This window comes from Macrosteles quadrilineatus, unplaced genomic scaffold (assembly GCF_028750875.1).
Source record: "Macrosteles quadrilineatus isolate MER2022 unplaced genomic scaffold, UCM_ALF_1.0 Scaffold_7__1_contigs__length_78375512, whole genome shotgun sequence".
Lineage (NCBI taxonomy): Eukaryota > Metazoa > Arthropoda > Insecta > Hemiptera > Cicadellidae > Macrosteles > Macrosteles quadrilineatus.
The window spans coordinates 52,237,460-52,252,856 of NW_026542600.1; the positions used below are offsets into that span (position 1 = coordinate 52,237,460).

At 35.6% G+C, this 15,397-nt stretch overlaps 1 protein-coding gene across 4 annotated transcripts in view; it reads left to right on the forward strand.

Annotated features, from left to right (window-relative positions):
• The window catches only part of LOC128998316 (protein roadkill-like), an 85,557-nt gene that overhangs the window by 39,422 nt on the left and 30,738 nt on the right, over positions 1-15,397 (forward strand). For 3 of the 4 annotated variants that reach the window (XM_054424405.1, XM_054424406.1, XM_054424404.1), the window contains one exon: positions 10,896-10,988. The exons of the other annotated variant lie outside the window; for it this stretch is intronic. In XM_054424405.1, coding sequence (XP_054280380.1) covers positions 10,896-10,988 — 93 coding nt within the window. The remainder of the gene's footprint in view (positions 1-10,895; positions 10,989-15,397) is intronic. 4 annotated transcript variants of the gene reach the window in all.

Genomic DNA, 15,397 nt, shown 5'->3' on the forward strand with positions numbered 1-15,397 from the left:
CTAGTTTTTTCTCTCTTTATTATCTATCTACATCTATCTTTTAATCTAAGTTAATCGATCGATCTAAATTCTTTAAACATTAACACACGAATCTTCATTTACTCTTAAACAGTTTAATACAGATTCATGTGTAGCTTAATGTTAATTCCCCCTATAGGTAATTGCAAATTGCAGTCGAATTCGCATATGAATCAAACAACTATCATGATCAACGGTAGAGATAAATAACTTAAAGTATCGACCTCTTCAAGAAAGCTACTCGGTAGCGACGTATATTTTTGTCACACGAATTTTGCATGTATGTTAAAGGTAAGCATTATATGTTATGTTATGTGGAGACGTATTAAACATCTTAACGTGACATTTGATTTCCATAAATTTAAAGGCGAGTTTGTCATATGAATAATGTAGTTGGTTTGTTAGCATTGCTTCTTTTCAAGGTTTGTGTGAATACTATAACTTTGTAAGCAGTATTTTTCTTTTCCTAGAGGAAATTTTTGATCATTCACTGCAGTTCCGTAGATTTTCCACAGTTGCAGTTATGTTTCTTCTTGGACACGGCAACGCGTTGACCTGCTGTATCTTACATTCTATACCATTGTGCTCAATTATTTGTGATTGAGGAAATAATAAACTAATACGCATCGCTCTTTGCACTGAAACCAGCGTTTCAAACCCCGCATAATCCACACCTATTTGTAAAATATTAAAAATATATGTATAAGCGAGCTATCTAAACTTATTGTTAAACATTGTTTCCAACGTTAATTAGTCGAATATCATGCCAAATATATTTAGTTTGTCTCTAACTATAGAGTTAAAATATTGTTATCCTCCGAGAGAAAAGTTGTTGTATTTTGTAAACTGCCACCCTAGCAAGTAGTGATTTTGTTGGCATAAAACAATCCAATAAGTTAATTCTCACATCATTTTTGTTTGTATGAATACAATTCAGTTTTTAAGGAAATTATTTATGGGTTGGCTCAAAATGTTTTGGTTTTGGATACTCTTTCCTTTTTTTCTTGACTATCCGTCCCGATGATTGATTGGCGGACGTTTTAAAGGTGGCTTTTCTCATTCGATCGTTGCGATATGCCTTACAAACATGTCGCAATGAACAGTTAATATTCAAGTTCCTTAGTGATAAATTCATTGCTATTAAGGCCGATACAAGTCGGCAGATGTGTTATAAAACAGGTGCTACATACCCACCGGCCACCTGGCTCTTTGAACCGTTTCAAGTTATCCTTCAATTCAAAAACAAAGACTGAATTATGATTTTTAAATTTAATCCCAATTTTAAAGACCACAAAATGGTTACCAGTAATTTGTAGGGTTTGGATACCTTACACCCAAATTCGTTAAAAAACACAACAATTTTTTTAAAACATCTCTTTATTAGCTATTTTGAGTTTTCCTCTTTAGAGGTTTATCATATTCAAATATGTCGTCAGCTACTTTTCTTTATTGACTCTACAAAAAACCGATTTATTAAATGTTTAAAGTGTTGTAAAAATTAGTGTAGATAAATTTATAAGATAAAAACAGTTATTTTGTTACTAAACACCTAAGTACCTCAAGAATCCTGGTTGAATTTAGGAATCAACATTTGACATGCTGTAAGAATTATTTGGTTAGTTGGGGGTTTGCTCAAGATGTTTTGACACAAGAACATCTAAACTAATAAACAAGTTTGTATGATTTTTAACCTCAATATAAAATGTGAATATTAATTTTATAGACAGTTTAGTGATTTTTTGAAAACTGGAGATAATTTTCGTCCTATGAGCCCTTTAGCAAAACCGGCGACTTTCCTGTCAAACGAGGATGTATGACAACACTAATTTAACGGTACTTTGGTCTTTTTTTGTGGATATACTATGGATATATTCCTGTTTGAAAACCTGTAAGGTTAACCTTTGTTTGATATTATTCAAACATTAATGCTAGATATAACATGAATTAATGACAATAACGCTGTGTAATCATCTGATACTAAACATATTTTCTGTTTCAGGTAATTTGACGAGTTGAGCTGATATGGCAAGTATTAAACATTAAGTTAGGTGTTGGGTACAAAATTCAACAATTGCTTACTTCAAAAACTTTAACAATATAAATACAGTACTAATTCTAAATAACACTTTCTACGAAATATTGCATTAAGGTTTCAGCTGATATAACTACTTTGACAGCTGGCTCGCCAATGCAAGTGTAATATAAACAAATGTTTAAGCATTTTAAATATACTATATAAAAGTTATACTCTATTCCCTACTGGAGTTTTTACTAATGCAATTGAAAACTAAGTAAAAGGCTGCTTCAATAACCTAATGACGTAATTGAACTATTTTATTTTGGTAAAACATTTCTAAAATGTGTTCACTAGTTCAGGTGTGACGTTCAAGGCTGTTTTGGGATGAAAACAGTTATTTTATTACATCTGTTCACACACACGTTACATGCCTAATGACTCAACATTAGTTGGATTGCGTACTTGAACATGCTCGACCTTGGTACTTAACGTTAATAAATAGTTTCAAAATCGACTTTTGGGACCTCTGATGAAATAATGAATGTCTTAGCTTTTTACCTGCACCAATACTAATAATAAACGAGTTTTAAACTTTTCTATCCATACTCTCTTTCTACGGGATTTCTTGCACCTGCAACAATAAAATATGAATGCGACAATTTTATTTTGGTTTATAAAGAACTCGGTTTTGTAGACCTCAGTGCAGCGAATATGAAAATTTAATTTCGAACCTATTCTATTCAAAACTTTGGAATCATGATACAAAACTTACCAAACTCTAGCATAATTTCGAATCTTCAGAAGATGATTGCTTTGTTGAATTCGAAAAAAATACTGACGAATTAAAAAGTTGAATTTTAATTGCGTAGCTTGCCCTGAAGATTGCATTGGTGAAACTTATCCGAAACTTTGGCCAATTTGTTCACTAATCCATCAAACCTCAGCTTATCAATAAAAAGTTGAATTTTAATTGCGTAGCTTGCCCTGAAGATTGCATTGGTGAAACTCATCCGAAACTTTGGCCAATTTGTTCACTAATTCATCAAACCTCAGCTTATCAATAACCTGTTTTAAACCGAGAATTGCTATAATAACGCTCTCATGCAATGCCAACCTTGCGAGGAACCGACAGTAGTCTCCGTGGTTTCTAGAGACTTTCACCTCTCACTTTCACTCCACTCCCGCTTTCCTTCTCCTTCTCATTCCCCCTTCTTTCTCATTGTCCAACTGTCCGATTCATATTGCGCAACCATTGTAGTGTCCATGAGACTTACTGCCGCATGGATCGCACGTGTTATGCCACGAATCCCCTTGCGTGGGACATATAGTAATTTACACTTTTATGTGATTATGTCCTGTGATCTTATTTCGGTGATGGTATTGAATTTGTGGATATTTTTGTATAATATGAAAAAGACACAGGGTATAAACCGGAGAGGACGATAAACTAAAAGCATCGTCACAGTACCATAAGGTGTCAACTAGAAGCAGGTCACATCACATTTCAAGATTATAGAGTCAACTGAAAGCAGACCCTCTTAAAAGTAAGGGGTATATTTCAATAGTATGGTGTCAACTAAAAGCAGACCTTATTGTATCACAAGATCACCCCATCGCGTGTTGACCTTATGTCAACTAAACGCAAACCTCATTGTTAGACAAGATTATAGAGTCAAATAATAGCAGGCGTTATCGTAACATGAGAGTATGGTGTCAACTGAAGCAGGTTACAATATATATCAAGAGTATGGAGTCAAAGCAAACCTTAGCTTAGCCCGAGAGTATGATATTAACTAAAAGCAGACCACATTGTAACACGAGATTATGGCGTCAACTAAAAGTAAGCCTAATTTTTACACCAGATTATGGTGTCAACTAAAAGCAGACCTTATCGTACACGAGATTATGGTGGCAACTGAAAGCAGGTCACAATAGCTTTCTAGAGTATGGTGTCAACTAAAAAGTAGACCTCAGTGTATCACAAGATTATGGTGTCAACTAAAAGCAGACCGCATTGTAAAACGTAAGCAGGAAGTGCGGCGAGCCGAGGTGAGGGCCAACCTTGCGTCCAAGGAGCATCCGACCGACCCCGGCCCCGACCATGCTCTCCTTATCCAACATGACTGCCACCAGCCACCGCTACGGCCCTTCCCTTATCCTACATAACCGACAATTACTGCTGAAACTGTCAAATATACCAGTAGTCCATTGCTTATACTGAGTCCTCCCACAATCATCACTACCGGGGGCCTGTGACTCTTATCAGAAGTCCTCTTCTTATCATACTTGACTGTCACAACAGAAAGTGAGATTATCTGCAGATTTAGAAACCACGAGTCTTATCAGAAGTCATCTTCTTATCAGACTTCTTAACCGTCGCTACAGAAACTGTGAGATTATCTGCAGATTTAGAAACCACGAGTCTTATCAGGAGGCATCTTCTTATAATAATTTTGACTTTCGCTACAGAAAATGTGAGATTATCAGCAGGTTTAGAAACTGTGAATTTTATCAGGAGTTTTCTTCTTATAATACTTTTAACTGTCACAACAGAAAGTTAGATTATCCGCAGATTTAAAAACTACGAATCTTATCAGAAGTCATCTTCTTATCACACTTTTAACTGTTACTACAGACACTGTGAGTTTATCTGCAGATTTAGAAACTGTGAGTCTTATCAGGAGTTTTCTCCGTATCATACTTTCAACTGTTACTACAGAAACTGTGAGCTAATCTGCAGTTATAAAAAAAACTATGAGTCTAATCAGTATGAGTTTTATTATCATACTTGACTGTCGCTACAGACACTATGTGATTTATGTGAGGTTAAAAGAAACTGTGAGTATTGTCAGGAGTTCTCTTACTACTTATTAACTGTCTCCATAGAAACTGTGAGACCTATAAGGAGTCCTTATCTTAATCCTACGTGACTAACTATCGCTACAGACACTGTGCTACTTATAGTAGTCCTCGCGTTATCCTATAAATAAAACATACTATACAACGACAAAATCTATAGAACTATAACTAGGAAATTTATAAACAGCAAGTTTCCGGCCATTCTTAATCCTACTTCACCAATGGATTTTATCTGACAATGCCGCGACCCTCTATTACTAGCCTTATGTGTAAAACAGTTCCGAGCTAAGGGTGCGTTCACAAAGAAAGCTTGTTACAAGCACTTGTTGGCAAGCGCTTGCAAGCTCGAACCGGCGTGAAAAAAGTCAACATAGTATCAAGCGTGTGCGTTCACAGACAAAGCTTGTGCCGGCTAGCAAGCGCTTGTTACAAGCTCTGACAAGCACGCAAGAACGTTTCGTACTTGTTTTCCGGCGCTTGTTGGCCGAACCAGTCAAAATCAGTTACCAACTACAGTACTAACAGTTCAGTATGGATGTCGATGAGTTGATAGCTCAAGTATTTAGAGCTTCCAATAAAAAAATATATATCACACGTATTGTGGTTTTTCCCTAGAATGTTCAATAACGCAACCAATAGGACAAATGTAACATTAATGTATTAAGATGATAGACGAAAACATTTAATTCAATATTAATTAAGTGTTGGATTTTTTATAGATGAAACTTGTATGCTTTTATTTTATTCACCTAGAAAATTAAAACATTTGAATGTATCTCACAATATTATTTGCATCATAATTAATCAGCTACATAGGGTGTTTAAAACTCCCCTCGAGTATTTTTTAGGTTTTGTTATTGGTCCAAAATTCGTTCTGGTGCATGGATAGGTTGCTTATTCCTATTCCCCCAAAACTGCAATAAAACACTTTCAATTTTCTTGAGGATGTAATTAAACGTGGTTAACTCCATTCTCGTATAAGAAAAAACCTCTTTTTGTCCAATTTCAATTGAGGAAATAGATGGTGGTATTCCCCTAACCTACCTCTTCCGCGGTTAATTGCATGAACATCTACTTTCCTTCTACGAATTTTTAATTCTACATTTTCAATCAAAATTAACTCTCCATCACTTGAGGAAGGTATTGTCTCAACCAGAGCTGAGACTACACTGAGCTTGAAATGCAAGCGTTTGTTGTGAACACTCAACAGCATTCTCAAGCGCTTGGAACAAGCGCTGAAAGTAAGTTACTTGTAACCAGCTTTCTTTGTGAACGCACCCTAATACCAGCGTCCTAGGATGTAGGTGGGACATGCAGTTTCGTAGACGATCTTCGTGTATTTAGTTTACAACAAGAACCAGTATTTAAAAACCAGATTAAATTTGTTCCTAGTTTACTTGATGTTTTTATGTGGATTGCTTGAAAGACGTGAAGATTAATTAGTTAAGATTATATTATGATTGTGCAAAGCGTGCAGATATCTTAAAAACAATCTATGTTTGTTCCACTTGCCACTCAACCTTCCCCTCATATTTTTTCAAGAATTCTCTACCCATTTTTTAAGGAAACTTATGAATTTATACTTCAATATGTTTAACTAATATTTAATTTTAATAAACTTATAAATTTCAGTGGGAGGGAAATATAGAGAGAGAGTGAGAGGAGGAGTTGACTCCCCTCCTAATTTCTTTCATGAATTCTATACAGATTTTTAAGGAAACATAAATTCGTGTTTCGATATATTATGTTTATCCTATTTTTATTTTAATAAACTTATAAATTTCTGTGGGAGGGAAATATAGAGAGGGAGTGAGAGGAGGAGTTGACTGGCCACGGTCTAGATGCTCAAGGACGGGTCAGTCGGTCACCCCCACCTTCCCTCTCCCCCCGCTCCGCTCACACGAGGTTAACTATTGTGCCATTTTTTATGCCGGCTAAACTGGGCTGAGGGCTTTGGGCCTACTTTACTTACCCGGTTTTGTTTCCTAGTTCAGGACTCAACTTCGCTCGGCCGTAACTTATTAGGATCGTTTTGGGCGCCGATCAAACGGTTGTCCCCGTGAGTGTGATTTTGTCACTAAAAATTTCCGGGAGGAACGAACTTTAAGAAATTTAGAGTTTTTAGTCCATGCTTAAACCTACGGATGGATGATTCCGTATTTGCATTTACTGTCTTACAAGATAAAATAACTGTTTGTGTTGTTTAAGAGTTCAATACATTTGTTTTAGAACTGAAATGCCCTCAGTGTAGATGTTTTATGCCGGTGAATCAATCCCCTGTACTAAGCAAGTGTAAGAAGTTTATAAACAAACAATTGGTTTGTTTTTCATAAACCCTTTTTCGTCATTGGTCGAGTTTCGACTTTAATATAGTTTCAAAGTAAACAAATAATGCAAATAAAAATGTTAGGGAAAATAGTTAGAAATGCATTTGTTTACAAATACCGTACACGTTGTCTTCTAAAAACCTGTGTATCTTAAGATCTTTAGTTATCTTGTATTTCTAATACCATGTATGGCACCTTCATTTAAAAATTTTGTCTTAATGTTAAATGTGATTAGTGTAAATAATCGATTTGGTTTATTTAAATAAATCGTATCTTGCTCTTTTTTAATTTAATTGGAATTTGATTTTATTAAAAAAGTTCACGTTCTTAAATAAAGCGACATTTTGCTATGGACTCAATAATTAGACTTGTTTTATCTTTATAGCAAATTGGTGTAGATACAAAACTTTACTCGCGTTGATGATTTTTAAATCCTAATTACGGTATTTGGCATAATGTAGCTAGGTTTTTAAAGTACTGTATTGCAGTGCCCTGTTGGCTGGCATGGTTTGTTGTCATATCCTATCCTTGTAATTTTGTTTCTCAAATCTCACGTCACCAGTGTGTGTCCCGTGTCGTAACACTTCGTCCCAAGTAACACTTCTGCCCAGTAACATTTCGGCCCGAAATCCTCAGATGTTGCCTGTGGTCCAACTCTCTACCTGATAACGAGTAACACTTCGTACAAAAATATATTTTACAGATCTTCACCAACTATTTGGGAGGATAGTAAAAAAATAACAACATTTAAAAACTAACAAAAGGCGTTAGGTTGGTTTGGTTTGGTTTGGTTTGGTTTGGTTTAGGTTAGGTTTGGTTTGGTTTAGGTTAGGTTTGGTTTGGTTATCGTTAGGATAGTTCTTCCCTCGTGAATAAAGGGGTTGGAGGGGGTGAGATTCCACCGATTCCGAAAGGATAACGGTTGGGCCGCATTCCCTCACAGGGTGGTTGCAAAGGATGTACATGGACCTGTATACTTTAATACCAGAACTGAGTTCCTCAACCCTTGTAAACTTTTCGTCGGGCCGAAATGTTACTCCATTATCTTATTTGATTAACTGTAAAAGCGAGTGGGACATAGTGTTACTGTTTTCTAAGAAATTTGAGTTTGGCCGAAGTGTTACTACACCGTGTGTCCAGTGTGGTCATTGGTCAGTTCGGCGATTGCAGCTGGCCTGGCTGGCCCGGTTTGCCGACACACGTCCTCGCGAGTGTGGCCCCCAAATTATCACCAACTCTTGACCCTATTGCAGCCCTGTTATCAGCCTGTAAACCCAAATACTCCAAACCTTATCAGTCTTGCTACAATAAATCTGCGTTGCGAAATTCCTCTTTATTTATAGCATTGTCTGTAATATTGATTAGGATTATTCCGCGATAACCCTATAATTGCCTTGTGAAGATAAAAATTAATCGAGGTTGTTTTGTAAATAGAATATTCGCTTTTTAATAATATTTTCCCTGATAAAGTTAAACAACGTGAAATTTTGAGCGAATAAATCAATGAATCAATTTCCGCAATTTGTACTGTGCTGCACCACAAAAGTTATTAAATGAGTCGAGAAATAAAAATATTTTACTACTTTGATTAACTATGTAAAACAATGATCCCGTCCAAAATGTATGTTTTTTAACTTTTTGGCTTAGAAATAACTACGATGAGCTTTTATGCTCAACCAAATCTTTTCTTAACTAATTAAGACTACTTCAGTTATAAATTCCGTCGTCATATAAACTTTGATTTTGACACTCGACAACAGAAAAAAATCCGTTTGCCGAATCCTAAGTACGCTAAGATACAGTTTCACAAATCAATAACTGCAAAAAGTACCTTATCAAACTGAAATAACCTTTTTGGCCGAAATTTTGAGAGTGCGTAAAACAAGTTTTTATACACAGATTATCAGGGTTAACCAAGACACCGGTCGTGGGTATTGCAGAAGACTGCTTACACCTAACAAATCATTATTTTACTATTTATGTTTCACTATTACATTTTGAGTATATTGTGTTTCCACATGGTTGGTTTTCTTTGGTCGCGTGGAGATTTAATTTTTTCCACAGGTGTCTCAGAACTCCTTTTTTTAATCTGTCAGTGCCATCCACACACATATTTTTAATATAACTATTTGTCTGAAGTGTGTAGTTATCTGTCTGTGGTTTATACTACACTCTTTAAGAGCTGAATATCAATTTTAACCACAAATTTGGGAAGAATGGTTATTAAGTAAGGTTACAAAGACCATGTGTACAGTACATCTAATTTCACGTTTCTCTTCCTTTTTTCGTTTTAAATAACAGATCTTTGAAATGATTTAATCGAGGATGATGTTTTGAAAGCAATGGTAACACGATAGAAGTTAGAAACTTGAAATTGTAGACGTGGTATATATCATACTTGATCATTTTAAGTTTGTAGCTCAAATGGACATTACGTTATTAAAGATTTAGTATAAAAGCACAGACGGATAAAAATGAATTCCTTACTTAGCAATGTTTACATTGTGAAACATATTTATATGTACTTTAGGTATAAATCTACAAAATAGGACATGGGAGTTCAAGGACACCTGTTAATATATTTCGAAGGTTTACTGGTGAATCCTATAGTTTAAGGTATAGGTCCTACGTTAACTGTAAACTTTTAACCTATAAATGTAAAAAACGTGTTTTTACTATTTTTCGTGAGGTGTACTGAAGAAAATAAACAACATTAAATAATATAAAAATACTTACATTTTGAAAACTAAAGCTTATAGGGCGAATCTCGTTAAGTACCCATTTATAATTTAATATTGAGGTATTGATTTCAGAAAAACCGTTGGTCATACAATGATGGAATGTACATTTACCTTACTAAATCAACCCCAAGAAATAACGTAAAAATTTTTAAAACTCTTTTGAATACAAGATGTAATGTGCAAAAAGGTAAATGTATAACTGTATATACAGGTTGTAATGTAAAAGTTTAATCAGATTACATAAATTATATTTGTTTTTTGAAATAAATCCAGGGTATTCATAATAGTACAAAATTCTCCACTTAAGGAGCCGCCATTTAGGAACGAATACGAATAGTTAACTTCTGATTTTACCAAAACGTTTTTAATTGACAATTGTAAGATGCAAAGTCAGATTTGAACTAGTGAACCTCTGATTTCGGTACTGTACAAACCCATTTAAAATGTTTTAACGCGTTATTCCTTGTGGTTTGTTATGTGGGAACATTTGAATTTCGTCATTGTAGGACCAACGGTTTGTATGAAATCAATAGTGAACATCTTACGAGATCACTCTGTATATCGATGGGTCTACAGTAGGTTCGCCGCTAACTTGTAGACCTGTATGTAAGTGTCTAATTTTGTGTGTATGTGTGAGTGATGGTTACCTAATCCTCAATGGGGTCACCAGTAAACTAACCGTTTTATACAATTTTCTTACTGTCATAAATTTCTAATCGGAACAAATGAAAAATGACCAATACCCTTAACATTAATCTGTAAATATAAAACAAAATGGTAGGTCTAATATCGCTGCTCGTGTCTCTGGTGTACTGCTATATGTGTTTTATAGTTGTGGTTGTGGGTGTATACTGTATAGGTGTATAGGTGTATCGGTGTAAGCGGTCTATACAGTACCCACGGTTGTATAGGTGTCTGGTGTCCCTGTTACAGGCCAGTGACGGGGTGGCAATCAGACTCCAAACCGTCAACCATTCAGCAGCAACCCATCTCTAGAATCCGTCCCGCCGACCTCCGTTACCTCAGGTAGGCTCATCATCTCTCATACAAGTAGTATTCAAGTCAAACCTTCTTTCATGCAAGTTGTATGGGGATTTTAGTTTTAAGAGTTTGGCGTTCTGAAACTTTAAATTTGCTCGTCAACATTGGCCGCAGACCTGCGGTGCGTGTTTCTGCAATCCGGGTGTGAAAAGAATGTTTATGCTAAAGGTTGGTGGTTTATCCTCATATTTGTCCTTCCACATGAGCCACATACATGTGCGTGGAACTTGTATAGCGTAGCAAGGGTCAATGAGGGATTTTGGGAACCCACGACATCACCGTCTTGGTTTTATGGTTTCACCTAGTAGCGCTACCGATGATCCACCGATTAACCAAAATAAATTTAATCAAGTCATTGAAATATCAAACAATGCATTGACGGTCGTTTTAAGGTTAGCGGTTATCCAACTGATAACGACCTTTGCTCCGAAATGGTTTGTTTCTCCTACAAACACTTCTGTCAAACATGTATTTCTTAAATGCGGAAAATTATGCTGTCGAAGAGGTATTGTCAAGCACCAAAACAGTGAGAATCTCTTTAGAAACCGACAGACAATGATGGGCCAATTACGACGGCTGGGGCCACGCGTGTTGTAACTATACTGAAACTCGAAGGTAGCTTTTTAAATGACAAAAGGAAGAGGCTCGGTCGACGGTCGAAGGCCGCCCCACCGAGGTTGTCGTTTTTTGGGTTTCGGTGCGGCAAGGCTGGCCCGGCGCTGCCCCCGCCATGTACGGCCTGGCCTGAAAACATCCGCTTCTCCTTGAGAAATATAACACCTGAGGGGAAGCCAACCGTAGCTCCAGGGACGCCGTCGGAGGTGTACCTTCGGTCAATCCTTTGTTGGTCTCGAAGGATTATCGTATATCCGGAGTACACGATCAAACTTCCAACTTATCAGAGTGTAGCAATCTTTAGGCAATAGCAGTGAAACTGAACTTTAAGATAGTTAGTTATCGGAAGACAGTTCAACTTAAAAACAATAAAACCAAATCATAAATATCAACTTTTATAAGCCTTCCCACTGTTGTCACGTGATGATGGCCAAGAAGTCAATCAAAATAAAATTTAGATTGATATTTGCAGACAATAAAAACCAATACGGTATAATTAGCTAAATGATTTCAAATACTGTATAGTTTGTACTTTTTATATACTAATCTGTTCTTAAACAATGTTATATTCTAGATACTATTGAATTACAGTTCTGGGTATCTTCCAGAAAAGCTACAACAATATTCGATTTTCTCCTTGTGTTATTTTTTTTTTATAAAGTTTAACGTACAATTTTAATATAGAATAAGCTTATAATTACGGAAATTAGCGTTTTTCGCTAGTCAAAAGCAGACTATGATATTAAGGTATATATCATAGACAATGCTACTGTTTACATTAAGTTTTGTTTTAGTTCGCTTCGATTGAAAAGTTATCGTAGTATAAATGAATTTACGTAAGCGAAATCTGTAGGTGACTCAATTCAATTGCGCTCAATTCCATTATAAACTGGCCTATAACATTTAAATACTGTATAGAGATGTCACTTATGGTACCAATAGTCAAATAAATAACCTATTAATGAGTACATTATCAGTCTCCTTTCAAAATTCAAATTATACTTAACATAAACAATTATGAAAAAATAACTCCAAAATAGGTGCAGTTAAGCCCCGTGTAAATTAATTTGTAGAAACGTCAAATCTTCAATGTTAAAGAATATGGCGATTGTGGTAAATAAATCTACTTACACACATTTTTAAACGTAGGTTTGCTGTAGTAATTTGTAAACACGTGAAATCCCAGATCCCCTAAAATATAAAAACATTGAGATCTACAACTCTTATGTTCACGCTGAGAATGCAGGTTTGCTGCCGCGGTTATCAGTCGATAGAAAACAATGTCAAGTGCGGAGTGGGTCTATCAGTAACCCACTTTCACTTCTAATTCGATAGTCTTTGGCATACATACATACATGCATGGGGTCGAGGTGCTAAGTGGTAGCTCTGGATGAGTATTGTCCATGAAGATAAAAGTTGTGCATCTCCCTAATTTGTTCATATTACACAATTTGGTTTATAGGGATTTTGTTAAATATATTGAAAATATAAAATTCCTATGTTATTCTTAAGGGTAAATAAACTGTTCTAGTTTGCTTGTTTAAATTTTGATCAAATTTAGCAATGTTTATTTCATATTAAGTTATTACATTTAAATATACACACACGTTATTACATTCTCTGTAGCAGCAAACCTAACTATTCATTAGGATTAATGTCATTTAAATAGGGAAAAAATAAGGGTATATTTAGTAAAAATCCAACCAGGTAAATGGAACTGTGCTTATGCAGGTTAGGGTATTTTAAACATGGGTGTTTAGTATTTTTGCAAATATTTCATATACTATATTTTGTTTGAGGGGTTATCGTTTAAACAATTACTAATATGGTGACATTGTGATAGCGTTAAATATTATTTATATGCCGAATAAACTCAACGAAGTACCACATTTTTAATGATAGATAATTTTGAAGTATGTAACAAGTTATTCTATTGAAAGGCAAATGTAGTAATGCATAGTCGGTACAATTCAAGTATTGACAACAATGTGTAAGACACTACTTGTGACCTATTGACCCAAAAATACCCATAATCCTCACCTCGTGTTATTGTAACGAAGCAAACAGTAAACCTTGAGTTGTTTGTGGGGTGACAGAATTGAAATTGGGTCAAGGCACTTTTATGTAACCCTCCCAACCCCACTAACAGTTTTCTACACCCTTCTACCTTCGATGAAAACTAGAGTCCACAATAATGTTTTAAAATATACAGTTATAAATACGCTCCGCCGGGGACGAATTTACATTTGCCTGATGGGTTTTCACTGCAATATTTCATAAGATATTACAGAATTAAAAAAAAATGTTTTATGAATACGTTGCTGCTTTTCAGCATATTTTCTGATACTTAGTACAGTCCAACCTCAGTATAACGAATCTGAAGGGACCGAACTGAATATTCGTTATATCAAGGATTTCGTTAAAATGAGGTTCGTTATATAGAGGTTAGGTTTGCAGGAATTTCGCTAAGTCGAGGTTCAGAACCAGTGTCGGTCAATATAGGCCGGGATTTGACCTCATTAAAACACAATTAAAGTAGCATAGGCTACAATACTTTACAGTACAGTGTTCATTGTGCAGTAGAACCTTCTGTATCCAATAGTCAATGGTAGAATCTAAATTATCCGGCATAATAAAGGTGAGGGATCTTGAATATTGCGCAATCATGACAATGGCATATGCCTTGGTACAGGTTAAAAACTTTAAGTTTAAAATCACAGCTTGTTCTAACCCTCCTAAAGACTAGTCAAACACTACATTGCGTAGTCATAAACCATGTAAAGAACAAAACAAAACAGTAGAAAGTTGTGTAAGCTACTGCTCGCGATAGGCCAGTACGCTACCGTAGGCTACAGTACTGATTTATCATAACAGAGGAATGTCAATAATAATCATTAACTATAGCATTGGTGTTGCTAGTTGAAACAAATCGTATTGAAAACAATAAATTATTAGATAAGTCATTATAAAAGTGCATATTCATAGCCAACTTTAAGATAATAAAAACACTCGTAAATTAAGGAATATTAAAATAACGATGTTGCTATTCTTTCTCTTTGCTTTTGTTTTTATATTCTTTCTTAGATTTCTCTTTATCCAAAAATTGTACAATTCACCATATTTACTTATCACCCAATCACAGCTTACTACAGATTACGTCGTCATCAGTCCTCAGTGAATGAAATCAGTTCTCAGTTGCAACATTGCGTGCGCAGCGACAGCAGACAGAGAGATGTGTAAAACGGAGCAGACGAATGTTAAGCCGGGTTTTCCTAGGCGCGTAGTCGGCCGGCGGAGAGAGGAACGCGGAGAGCGGACTCAGCTTGTCTTAGGTAATTTAATGTTACTGTTTTCCTAGCAGCGGAGCGGAATGCCATGTTAAATTCAATTCCGCTCTCCGCGTTCCTCTCTCCGCTGGCCGACTCCGCTCCTAGGAAAACCCAGCTTTAGCGCAAGCGATGACGTCACCTTTCCATTTCATTTTATAAAGAAACAGATTTTCCAAAAAACAATACTGGGGTGGGGGATTTGTTATATCAAGGGAAAGACGTAGACGATTCGTTATGCAGAGGTTAAATTCGCAATGTAGAGGTTCTGACAATGATAAATTCGTTATATTGAGGTGTCTTATTTTAGCCGAAATCACGAAAAATTCGTTAAATCAAGGTCATTGTTATGGTTTGTTCGTTATGTAGAGGTAAAATATACATAGTCTCTTATGGAGAGTTCTAGGGGATTAAAAAAAATTCGTTATATCAAGGAATTCGTTATATTGAGGT